At 45.9% G+C, this 12,652-nt stretch overlaps 1 protein-coding gene across 2 annotated transcripts in view; it reads right to left on the bottom strand.

The window, feature by feature from the left end:
* Positions 1-12,652, bottom strand: part of LOC134966004 (circularly permutated Ras protein 1-like) — a 231,235-nt gene that overhangs the window by 16,995 nt on the left and 201,588 nt on the right. For both annotated transcript variants that reach the window (XM_063942453.1, XM_063942454.1), the window contains 6 exons: positions 11,913-12,064; positions 10,179-10,260; positions 9,552-9,679; positions 6,958-7,042; positions 6,191-6,297; positions 4,971-5,083 (listed from right to left, as the gene is read on the bottom strand). In XM_063942453.1, the coding sequence (XP_063798523.1) occupies positions 4,971-5,083; positions 6,191-6,297; positions 6,958-7,042; positions 9,552-9,679; positions 10,179-10,260; positions 11,913-12,064 (667 nt within the window). The remainder of the gene's footprint in view (positions 1-4,970; positions 5,084-6,190; positions 6,298-6,957; positions 7,043-9,551; positions 9,680-10,178; positions 10,261-11,912; positions 12,065-12,652) is intronic.

The raw sequence follows: 12,652 nt of genomic DNA, 5'->3' as shown, positions 1-12,652 counted from the left end.
GACACTTATACCGCTCCCTGCGGCCGTGGCATTAAATACCCAACTAGTCAACACAGGCCGGGGTACCCTGGAGGAGTGGGGACCCCTTAAATCAAGGGATCCCCCCCTCCAGCCACCCAAGGGCCAGGGGTGAAGCCCGAGGCTGTCCCCCCCATCCAAGGGCTGCGGATGGGGGGCTGATAGCCTTGTTGAAAATAAAAGAATATTGTTTTTTGCAGAACTACAAGTCCCAGCAAGCCTCCCCCGCAAGCTGGTACATGGAGAACCACAAGTACCAGCATGTGGGGGGAAACGGGCCCGCTGGTACCTGTAGTTCTTCTGCAAAAAAATACCCAAATAAAAACAGGACACGCACACCTTGAATGTACAACTTTATTACATACATGCCGACACATACATACTTACCTATGTTGACACGCCGACTCTGTCCACGTCTCCAATGTCGACGACAATCCGGGGTACCTGAAAATAAAATTATACTCACCTAAATCCAGTGTCCAGTGATATTTGTAATCCACGTACTTGGCAAAAAAAAAAAAAAACGCATACCCGATCCACACGGACTGAAAGGGGTCCCATGTTTACACATGGGACCCCTTTCCCCGAATGCAGAGACCCCCCGTGACTGCTGTCACAGAGGGTCCCTTCAGCCAATCAGGGAGCGCCACGTCGTGGCACTCTCCTGATTGGCTATGCGCGTCTGAGGTGGGAACTTTGACCGCAAAGTTCCCACCATTGAATATAATGGAGGGGCTGTGCGATGCGCTGTCTGCCAGCTCAGACGCGCATAGGCAATCAAGAGAGTGCCAGGACGTGGCGCTCCCTGATTGCCTGAAGGGACCCTCAGTGACAGGAGTCACGGGGGGTCACAGCATTTGGGGAAAGGGGTCCCATGTGTAAACATGGGACCCCTTTCAGTCCGTGTGGATCGGGTATGCGTTTTTTTTTTTGCCAAGTACGAGGATTACAAATAATAACAGGACACTGGATTTAGGTGAGTATAATTTTATTTTCAGGTACCCCGGATTCTACTTGGACAAGTGGACAGAGGTCGGCGTGTGAACATAGGTAAGTATGTGTGTGTCGGTATGTGTGTAATAAAGTTGTACTTGTCAAGGTGTGCGTGTCCTGTTTTTATTTGGGTATTTTTTTTGCAGAAGAACTACAGGTACCAGCGGGCCCGTTTCCCCCCGCATGCTGGTACTTGTGGTTCTCCAAGTACCAGCTTGCGGGGGAGGCTTGCTGGGACTTGTAGTTCTTCTGCAAAAAACAATATTCTTTCATTTTCAACAAGGCTATCAGCCCCCCATCCGCAGCCCTTGGATGGGGGGGAACAGCCTCGGGCTTCACCCCTGGCCCTTGGGTAGCTGGAGGGGGGGCCCTTGATTTAAGGGGTCCCCACTCCTCCAGGGTACCCCAGCCAGGGGTGACTAGTTGGGGTTTTAATGCCACGGCCGCAGGGACCAGTATAAAAGTGTCCCCCGGCTGTGGCATTATCTCCCCAGCTAGTGGAGCCCGGTGCTGGTACAAAAAATACGGGGGACCCCTACGCTTTTTGTCCCCCGTATTTTTTGCACCAGGACTGGACGCAGAGCCCGGAGCTGGTTCAAAAAATACGGGGGATCCCCTGTCCGTTTTCCCCCCGTATTTTTACAACCAGGACCGGCTCGAAGAGCCCGAGCAGGCCCGGCGCTACCCGCTCAGCGAAGGGATGCAGTGCAGGGAGGCGCTGGGACAGAGAGGCGCTTTCCCTGCTCTGAATCCCTTCACTGCTGCGCCGTCCTGTGACTCCTGTCCCCCCTGCTGCTGCTGTGTCTGTCACTGTATGACAGTCACTGGCAGCAGCGTCTGCAGAATCAAAAACCTCCTGCCTCCCCTCCCCGTGTGACAGCGGCTGAGTACGGGACAGACGGGGGCGGAGCTTAACGGGCCGAAAGGGGTGGGGCTAACCGGGACAGAAGGGGCGGAGCTACACTGACCAGGCTGCACTGCAGTACAGAGGGAGACTGGCTTAGGTAAGTGGTTGGTTGGTGTGTGTGTGTGTGTGTGTGTATATGTGTGAATTGTGTGTGTGAGGTATGTCTGCGTACGCGCACTTTATGGACGCTAGTACTGGGGGAGGCATTACGTATAATGACGCTACTACTGGGGGAGGCCATTACATGCAAGGACGCTACTACTACTGGGGGGGCATTACGTATAAGGACGCTACTACTACAGGGGGGCATTACGTGAAACTACGCTACTACTGGGGTGGCCATTATTTATAAGGACGATACTACTACTAGGGGGGAATTACGTATAAGGATGTTACTACTACTGTGGGTGCACTACGTATAAGGATGCTACTACTACAGGGGGGGCTTTACGCGTAACAACGCTACTACTACTGGGAGGGTGCATTACATATAAGGACGCTACTACAGGGGGGGCATTACGCGTAACAACGCTACTACTGCTGGGGGGGGGGCATTACTTATAAGGACGCTACTAGTACTACGGGGGAATTACATATAAGGAGGCTTCTACTGGGGGTGCATTATGTAAAAGGACGCTACTACTACTGTGGGGCATTACGTATATGGACGATACTACTATTATGGGGAATTACGTATAAGGACGCTTTTACTACTGGGGGTGCACTACGTATAAGGACGCTACTACTGCTGGGGGGGGCATTACGTATAAGAACGCTACTACTACTTGGGGGCATTATATATAAGGACGCTACTATTACTCGGGGGGCATTACGTATAACAATGCTACCACTACTAGAGGGGCATTACGTATAAGGATGCTACTACTGGGGGGGCATTATGCATAAGGACGCTACTACTACAGGGGGGGGGGCATTACATGTAAAGATGCTACTACTGGGGGGGCCATTACGTATAAGGACGCTACTAGTACTGTGGGGGGGCATTACGTATAAGGACGCTACTACTACTAGGGGGGAATTACGTACAAGGACGCTTCTACTACTGGGGGTGCACTACGTATAAGGACGCTTCTACTACTGGGGGGGGGCATTACGTATATAAGGACGCATCTACTACTGGGGGTGCACTACGTATAAGGATGCTACTACTACTCTGTGTGCATTATGTATAAGGATGCTACTACTACTGGGGGGCATTATGTATAAGGATGCTACTACTACTGTGAGTGCATTATGTATAAGGGTGCTACTACTACTGGGGTGCATTACATATAAGGACGCTACTACTACGGGTGGGGCATTACGTATAAGATTAATAAGATTGTGCTACATTGTGGCGTAATTTTAAATGGGGGTACTATTGTGTGGCCATGCCCCTTAGTTGTGAGACCACACCCCTTTTCCCGGCGCACGCCAACGGAATATGGGAGGGCGCAATTTTATAGTTTGCAGGGGGGCGCCGAACACCCTAGCACCGGCCCTGAGCCCGAGGCTGGTTATGCTTAGGAGGGGGGACCCCACGCATTTTTTTTTCTTGATTTTAACCCATTCCCACCCCTTCCCACTAAAAATCATGCTCTCTCTATTTTAGTCAGTTGAAAAAAAAAATTATTTTAAAAAATATATACATAATACTTGTGTCCCTCTAATAGACCAACCAAGTACATAATCCCTTCTAATATAAATAGATATGCTATTAGCAATAAAAAAAACACAAAAAAACATGTTTTAAATTTTTTTTATTAGCTTCCGCCAGCAAAGTGAGGTGGAAGGAAATTGATGATATTACTGTCGAAAAGCACTAAAGTCGAATTGACATTCTTCAATTGAATATACTTTTGTCGAATTGCCGCATTTTTACCACTGCAGACATGTCGAATTTTCAAAATGTCGAATTGCAAAAAGTCGAATCTGAAAAGTCCGTTTTTTTGTCGAAAAGTACTGTATTGCATTGTCGATTTTTTTTTTTGTCGAAAATGCCCCGTTTTTCGACATTTTCGGGAATTCGACCGCAATTGCATATACCCCATAGTACTTATATATGCCAATAATATGAGTCATTTACATGAATGTGATCTCTTTCTAAATGCTAATGAGACTAAAAACTTACTTTCCAAGCTTGTAGGGACCCCATGATAATAATAGACAATGATCCTGGAATCCTGATGCTAATATATAATGACAAGAGGACTAAACACAGGCATTGGTTGTAAGGGACTGCACGAGTCTCAGGAACACTGCCAGTGCAGGTCATCATCCTCCTGACTGGAGATTCAGAGGTGGGCGCTGTTGCATCCACACTTGCGTTTATTTGAGGAGTTCCGATGCCTGCTTTGGAATGTGCACGTCCTGAGACGCCCACTTTCTGTGACATTGTGCGCAGTAGTACCACCGAGGGTTCCAGACAGTCCACCGTTGGTGTACCATTGCATTCTGCATTGACACTGCACCAGCATATGAAAGGCACAGGTTCTCTGTCTTAGAACACAGGCCACTTGCTGTAACATGAGACCAGCTGGAGGCTGGACAGGGAACGACTGGGGACACAATCACGATAGTAACATTTATATACATCTATCCTGGACCAGCTCCTGCTATGGCTCTTATCGGGAGAGCGGTCCTTTGCAATGTTATTCGCATTTCTAGGTACATGCCGGTGTTATTAACGCCAGTGTATACCTGATAAGTGGCGGGATGTGTAACAATGTGGATGCAATGCTTAGTACATTCGCCCTAAATAAGTTGCTAGAGATCTTAATAAGGGAGAAATGTCTTACTACAGGGGTAATCTCAATCGTGTAGTGGGTGGGGCTTGAATTAGAACCAATCAAATGTTTGGAATGCCAGGATGCCTATTTGTGTGATTGTGTTGGTCAGGACATGGTTATATGCATCAGGGTCAGTGTCATGAATGGAGGAAGGGAACGAAGGGAAATGGACTATCCAACTGCTTTATGATATAACGTTGTTTTCAACTTGTTCCTTAGTTCCTGAAAGGTCTCATAAACCAGAAGTTGTTGGATTAACAAACCTTTAATCTTGTCTGAATGGATATCAAATTCTGTGGATAGAACGGTGTCAAGAGTTGTGCTCCCAAACATCCTTTCCAAAACAGGCTCAGTGTGCCCCTCGTACAAGAAGTGCCTACAGCAGATGTAAGACAAGAGGAGACAGAGCAATGGTAACTACTGAAGAGCACATGAAGTATCCCATGCACACATAGGGGTAAATTTACTAAGGTGGGAGGTTTTTTTTTTAGAACTGGTGATGTTGCCCATAACAACCAATTAGATTATATCTAATATCTTCTACAAGCAGCTAGATACATGTTAAGTAGAATCTGATTGGTTGCTTTATGCAACATCACCAGATCTACAAAACTCCCACCTTAGTAAATTTACCCCATAGAGTGGAGATACCTTTGGGAGACTGGTAAATTGTACTCAAATGTGTCTGCTGATCTAAAAAATGTTAACATTTTTTAATTAAAGTTAAACTCAGCATATATAGCTGATATATTATGTTGCTGCGATCATATCAGTATTCATTACGGCGACATTAGAATGTCAACATGGCGATAAATGTCCATAGGCAATGTGTCAACACATTCAGTATGTTGACAGTCATGACAACATGTTTATAACCATTATGCTAATGGTAACATGTCATGTTATTTTACGCATGTCGACATCATATCTATCGACATTCTGAAGTTGACTTTATGAATGTCGGTATTGTGAATGTTGACATGCTGACTGCATGCCACTGTCTCAGTGCACCAACTGTGGCCTATCTCCCTTTCAACATACATATAAATTCTGCAGATATTATAAAAAATGCCAAGGAAGGCAAGCTATGACTGGTGATGTCACAGCTCCGTACCAGAAGTGGCATGTCTATAATGTGTGCAGGGAGTGCTGTGCATGCTGGAACTTGAGTCAAGAAGTGTCCCACACTGCACATGCTGAATCCAGGCTAGACTCTTTTCAGGGTACCAGCTGCCGGCAGCACCATATTTTTGGCAATGCCTTTAGAAATATGGAGCCAGCTCAGAAGATAGTAAAGACTCTTCTAAAACAATGAACAACCATACAAACCAGACTATAATCTCATATCAAGAAACATATTTGTCATACGGTTACATGATTATTTTGCGAATTGAAAAAATATTTTATTTACAGAAATTAGGTACCACTATGGGGTCAACATCTGCCCCATTTGTTTGCACATTTATAAACATTCACTACTTACATGGAGTGAGGCAGATACACCTTCAGTTTCACATCAGTAGCAATAATTTCTTCCTCTAGGATAGACTGGAACTCACTGGCCAACTTTAAGGGATGTACAATATTCACCTAGCAGAAAAACCAAGGGTGAATAACTTATACAGTCATTTCTTATTCACATAGAGCAGGGGTGGGGAACCTTTGGACCTCCAGCTGTTGTTGAACTACACATACCAGCATGCCTTGCTACAGTTTTGCTATTTTGCCATGCTAAAACTATTGCAGGGCATGCTGGGATGTGTAGTTCAACAACAGCAGGAGGGCTGAAGGTTCCCCATCCCTGACATAGAGCATATAAAGTGCTAAAAAAGTAGTCACTGATTTGGGTGATTGGGTGAAAAAAAAAAAAAAAAAAAAAGTAACATTGCATCTGGCCAAACCATGTCTAAAGACTGACATTACCCACTAGGTCCAAGCTCTGGAATGAGACATATGGGAATGCGGTCAAAACTCAGAAAATTAAATTTTCTGAGTTTTGGACGCATTTTCACTTAAAGTACAGTACATCCCACCCATAAACTCACGTGAAAGATATGTTTTGCTTAAAATCAACTGCATGGTAAATATTATGGAAATATGGTCAGTTATAATTGGGCAGTTGTTACATCATCACTGTAACAGGACAAAGCTTTTATTTGGTGCCTCCTAAAATTGTCAAATAACTTCTCAGTGACTTGTCTACATACTGACTGTGTGACTTGTATGTTTATTCAGCAGTTTATACTGTACCTTGCCTCCTGTTTTATCCGCTAGCTGTCCCAGCTCCGGCAACCGGCAGTCAGTCCCCTCTAGGGTCACCACAGAGATCATCACACTGCAAAAACAGGCAGCCTGCTGATTTATAATCCAAAGGATTTTTTTTACAACACTCCAACTGGTTACTACTTCTTATGCTCTTGGTTACATCTCAGAAGGAAAAGTTAGGTGTAGAAAGTTATCATGGTGCAACTGGTGAAAACATAGCTGGTGCAATATCTAAATAATGCCCCACAAATGGGTGCAGCTAGTTAGTGGGGACTACTTACTTTATGAGTTTTTAGTTAAAGTTAGCTGGAATATTTACTACGGCTGATCAGGTTAAATGCTCCCGATCAGCTGAGTACTGTGTACAGAGGTGGATTGGCCATAGGGTTTACAGGGAAGATCCCCGGTGGGCCGACGCACCCGCGGGGCCTGTTTTGTTTGAGGACATAATTTGCATATATGAAAATTACTTTGCCACTTAGCCTGTGATTGCAGATGATCTAGTGTATGCTCTGTCTGCCTGCTTGGCTGACATATAAGATTGAGTGAATAGTGATTGGGATACAGTTGGTGTAATAGGCAAGAAAATATATCTCTCTAAAGAATTATATAGTTTCCTAAATTCTAAAGGTGTATCATATAATGTGCTCATAATATTTAATTTTATTTCCTTTTAACTTCCCCCTTGATGCTAGACATGCCCACTATCTGGAAAGTCTCTGGTGCTGCCCACGTGGGGCCACTAATACAAATTTTTCCAGGGCCGCTTTTTGTTCCCAATCCGCCCCTGACTGTGTACCCAGCTTGGCCCCCTGTTTTCCCATACTCACTGTGCTAGAAATAGCTCAGTGTAATTGTTCTTCAACAGGATTGGAAGATCGACATCTAAAATATTAAACAGCACATAAGGTGCGACCCTCCGATCTGACAGTTGCAGGAGCGTTAAAAGCCGTCTGATGGCCAACTGTCCTGCATACACACCTATACAATCGTCAGGCCGATCAGCTGATATCAGGAGAACAGCCCAACCATTGTATAGGTGAGTACCCAGCTTGTGTCATACTGTAACTGAACTAAAACATCTTTCTTATTTTGTAATACTGACTTGTTACACTGCCTGATATTCATTTATGGGAAAACTACTGAAACCAGGTACACACTTATACAATTATACTTGAGATGCAATTCTTCATACAATTACACTTACTATTGACATAGTACAGTATAAGGTAACATATGTATGATGTATAATTTAAGTGCACAGTCTGGAACCTGATCCTTAGAGCAGGAGGTGAGCCCCTAGGCAGTGGGGCCCACTTCCTGCTCTAAGGATCAGGTTCCAGACTGTGCACTTAAATTATACATCATATATATGTTACCTTATACTGTACTATGGTATATTTTCTACAGTGCATTGCTGTTATTAATCTGTTATTAATCTGGTACATTATCATGCATGCAGCAGCTGAATTTACTGTATATATTTATGAAGGGGCCCAGACGTTGCACTCTCTAATGGTTAGTCAAACCAATGAGGTGGAAGGCCGCACCCCCTCTGCGGACTGGACACACCCCTAAACATGGGCCCTTACCACTGCATTCCCCCGGTGGACCCTACATGCCCCAGTCCGACACTGATCTACCATGACATCTGTCATCCTCACCTTTTGAAACCTTCTGCAGAAAATGAGGTGCAAGAGCAGCAGCAGAAGTATTGGACAGGATGAATGAGGGTGTCTAAACATTACCAGGTCTGTCCGACGATTGTATCTGTGTGTAACCAGATTTAGGGGTCTATTCATGAAGCAGTGAAAAGATTGGAGAAGTGAGCCAGTGGAGAAGTTGCCCATGGCAACCAATCAGTGTTGACGTAACATTTATAAAGTTCATTCTATAAAATTATACAGAGCAGCTGATTGGTTACCATGGGCAACTTCTCCACATTTTTCACTGCTTAATGAATAGACCCAATACTCTCAGTGACATTAGAGGAAATAAGTGCTGCTGGCGGTTTTCGTGTCTCACAGCCCCTCTGGTATTTTAAATACTTCTAACATAACCGTTTAAAACATTAGATATAGTTATTTGTTTTCTAAAGTGGTGTTTACCGCAATTCTTCTATCTAAGTGTCTTTAGCAGTAATACTGATCAAGCTGAGATGTAACCAGAATTTGGGAACAAATAAAATGCTGCGCGTCCTGTTTATAATGGTAAGAATGGCATGTTGGGGACTTTGATTCAAACGGTATATGTAACCTTCACAGTGTCATGTTTGCCTTGCGTTTCAGGGTGGCGATGACCTCATTGCTGCAATTTCCGTCTTGAGTTTATTCACTGTCATAATAATGCGGGCCAGAGTTAGCACAGCTACAATGATCCCAAGAGCACTGGAGTACTGACTGTGATTCCTGAATGCCACTCATACTCAGAGTACTTGTCACCTGCTCCCCTCTTGTGACTGTGGAAGCACCAGGTTGGTTTGGGAGCACCGTACTACCCTTTCCAACCATCCAATTACAACATTGTGTTGTTGTTACCTAAAATAATATGTCTACTTGGCAGGGGGGATGCTCTCTAACCTATGCTGAAGAGCTAAGTCGGCCAGATTGCTGTAATAAAGCCTGGAGGATTGGTAGGTGTACTCCTCTGCAATGTTCTCTAGATTCCCCAGGTCAGTGTTGGCTTTGCCGTCTGTGCAGATAATCACCTGGGGAAGAGATCAGGCACGTGTTAGGGAATATTGTACATATACAATTTTGGAGATAAGAACAAGTATTTCTCCTTGGTAAAACATTTTATTAATAAGTGAGTGAAAGATGCTGAATACTATACATTACCCATTATAAAAAAAAACACTCCCAGATTCAATGTGCTATATAAACCTGATCCAGCATCCACACCACCAGATGACCCCAAATGTAGCAGACCATGCGGCTTTGACAGTGGGAAGTCGGCCCTGCCAAAACTAGGACTATCAGAGAATTTATTACTGCATGACCAAGGCCACCAGGACGTGCCGCGGCGGCAGCGCTGGAGGAGGGGACCTGTTCTAGCAAGTGGTCATGGCCAAGGTTTCTCTGGAAAGATCATTTGTGCAGGTGGTGTGTTCAACGCAGGCGGGGGGTGGCTTCGCTTCCTTGGATAACTCGGGCCACTGCCGGGCCCATCTGACAAACTAGGGTAAGAAATAGCCCCCTACAGCTCACCTTGGATCCTGGTCTCTTGGCAGCCATTGCTATAGAAGCCAAAGCTGCAGGCCCCAATGCTGTAACTCCACTTTCTTCCAGGCTGTCATAAACAATATTCCACAGATTAAAATGGTTCTATAGTGAAAATGCATCATTGTAACTTCTGTGTGGGTTCAAGTATGATTTACCGACAGTCATTGACCTACAGTCAAAATGCTGACATTCATTATGCCAACATGTTCAAAATACCGACAGAGTCAGTATACCAACATTTGAAATGCCAACATGTCAAAATACGGACACAAGTTTTTCAGGTTGTTTTGGGGTCAATGTCGACACAGGTCGACATGGACACTGTCTAAGTGTTCCGTTGCGCTCGCCATGCTTCAAGCACTGTGCCTCGCTGCACTCGGCACACTATTATATTCCTCCTCAAGGTCCACTGGGATGGTAAAGTATGAACAAGTGTGTTTTTGGGCAAAAATTCCCTAAAAACGCATGTCGGCATTCTGACTGTCGACATTTTCAACATGCTGGCATAATGAATGTCGGTATTTTGACTGTCGGCCAATGGCTGTCGGGATTATGACCGTCGGTATTGTGTCCGTCGGTAAATGAACTGCTAACCTTCTGTGCAGCTTGTTATGAGTCATAAAAGAATCATTTTAATTAGGAACATTGGGGGTCATTCCGAGTTGATCGTAGCTGTGCTAAATTTAGCACAGCTACAATCTTCTTCCCTGACATGCGGGGTGACGCCCAGCACAGGGCATGTCAGTGCGGCCCCCCCTCGCAGAAGTGCAAAGGTATCGCACAGCGGCGATGCCTTTGCACTTCAAGAGTAGCTCCCGACCAGCGCAACTTTAGAGTGCTGACCGGGAGATACTCATCGCTCCCCGGCCCGCAGCGGCTACGTGTGACGTCACGCAGCCGCTGAGGCCCGCCCCCCCCGTTCGGTCATGCCACGCCTGCGTTGGCCGGACCAAACCCACGAAACAGCGGCCAAACGCCGCCGTTCCGCCCCCTCCCGCCCAGCGATCGCCTCTGCCTGTCAATCAGGCAGAGGCGATCGTATCCCTGCTACGGCCTTCGGGCGTCTGGCATGCATCAGCGCACTACGGCGCATGCGCAGTAGGGACCCGTTCGCTCTGCTGCGTTAAAACGCAGTGAGCGAACGGGTCAGAATGACCCCCATAGATCTAGGGCATGGTGAAGGTTAGGGACCATGAAGCTCTGCAGCTATGGTGAGGCGCAGGAAGCCAGCAACAAGCTGTACACACCATGGAAAGCTGTGGAACTAGTAGAAGAGGGGTATGGGTCATTAGGTCAACAAGATTTAGGTCAACAGTCATTAGGTCGACCACTATTGGTCGACATGCATTAGGTCGACATGGTCATTAGGTCGACATGAACAAGGTTGACATGAATTGTTTTTACTTTTTTTGCTGTCGTTTTCTTCGTAAAGTGACGAGAAACCCCAATTAGTGCACCGTGTTCGCTCGCCATGCTTCGGGCAAGGTGCCTCGCTCTGTTACCGCTGCGCTCGGCACAGGTTACCGTTCCCAATCGTAGACCACGTGGATCGTAAAGTATGAAAAAGGTCAAAAAAGAAAAATGTGAAAAACTCATGTCGACCTTGTTCATGTCAACCGAATGACCATGTCGACATTTTGACCATGTCGACCTAATGCATGTCGACTAATAATAGTCGACCTAATGACCGTAAGCTGTAGAAGAGATAGGATAGATTACCATTCGATCCTTGCTTCCAGGACATGTAGAGTCTCCTCTAGTGTGTGCGGCATTGGTTGGTTCTCACCCTGTGATTTCAGATAGTCGGGGTCTAACAGCTGTGAGTCCTCCAGTATCTGTGGCTCTGTAGTCCCATCACCATATAACTTCACCTGGAAATAAATCAGACTGTTATACACAGGGTGTTCCTACAAAACCACCATGAGATGTTCAATAGGTCACCTGGAGTAGGAGAAGAGATCATCTCACAAATGGTGGTGTCCACGGTCTCAGACACCTCTCTCTCTCTCTCTCTGGGCCACATTAGTAACGCTGTAGGGTTTCTTTTCCTAACATTTCTATTTCTAAGCATCTTTTGGACTATGGCCCTCATTCCGAGTTGATCGCTCGATTGCTGCTTTTAGCAGCAGTGCAAACGCTAAGCCGCCGCCCTCTGGGAGTGTATCTTAGCTTAGCAGAAGTGCGAACGAAAGGTTAGCAGAACAGTGCTGAATTTTTTTCAAGCAATTTCAGAGTAGCTCCAGACCTACTCCTTCCTTGCGATCACTTCAGTCTGTTTAGTTCCTGCTTTGACGTCACAAATACGCCCTGCGTTCGGCCAGCCACTCCCCCGTTTCCCCAGGCACGCCTGCGTTTTTACCTGACATGCCTGCGTTTTTTAGCACACTCCCGGAAAACGGCCTTTTACCACCCAGAAACACCCACTTCCTGTCAATCACTCACCGATCAACAGAGCGACG

The sequence above is a fragment of the Pseudophryne corroboree genome, chromosome 10 (assembly GCF_028390025.1).
Source record: "Pseudophryne corroboree isolate aPseCor3 chromosome 10, aPseCor3.hap2, whole genome shotgun sequence".
NCBI lineage: Eukaryota > Metazoa > Chordata > Amphibia > Anura > Myobatrachidae > Pseudophryne > Pseudophryne corroboree.
The sequence above is the reverse complement of the archived record's forward strand: the minus strand, read 5'-3'. Positions and strand labels throughout refer to the sequence as shown.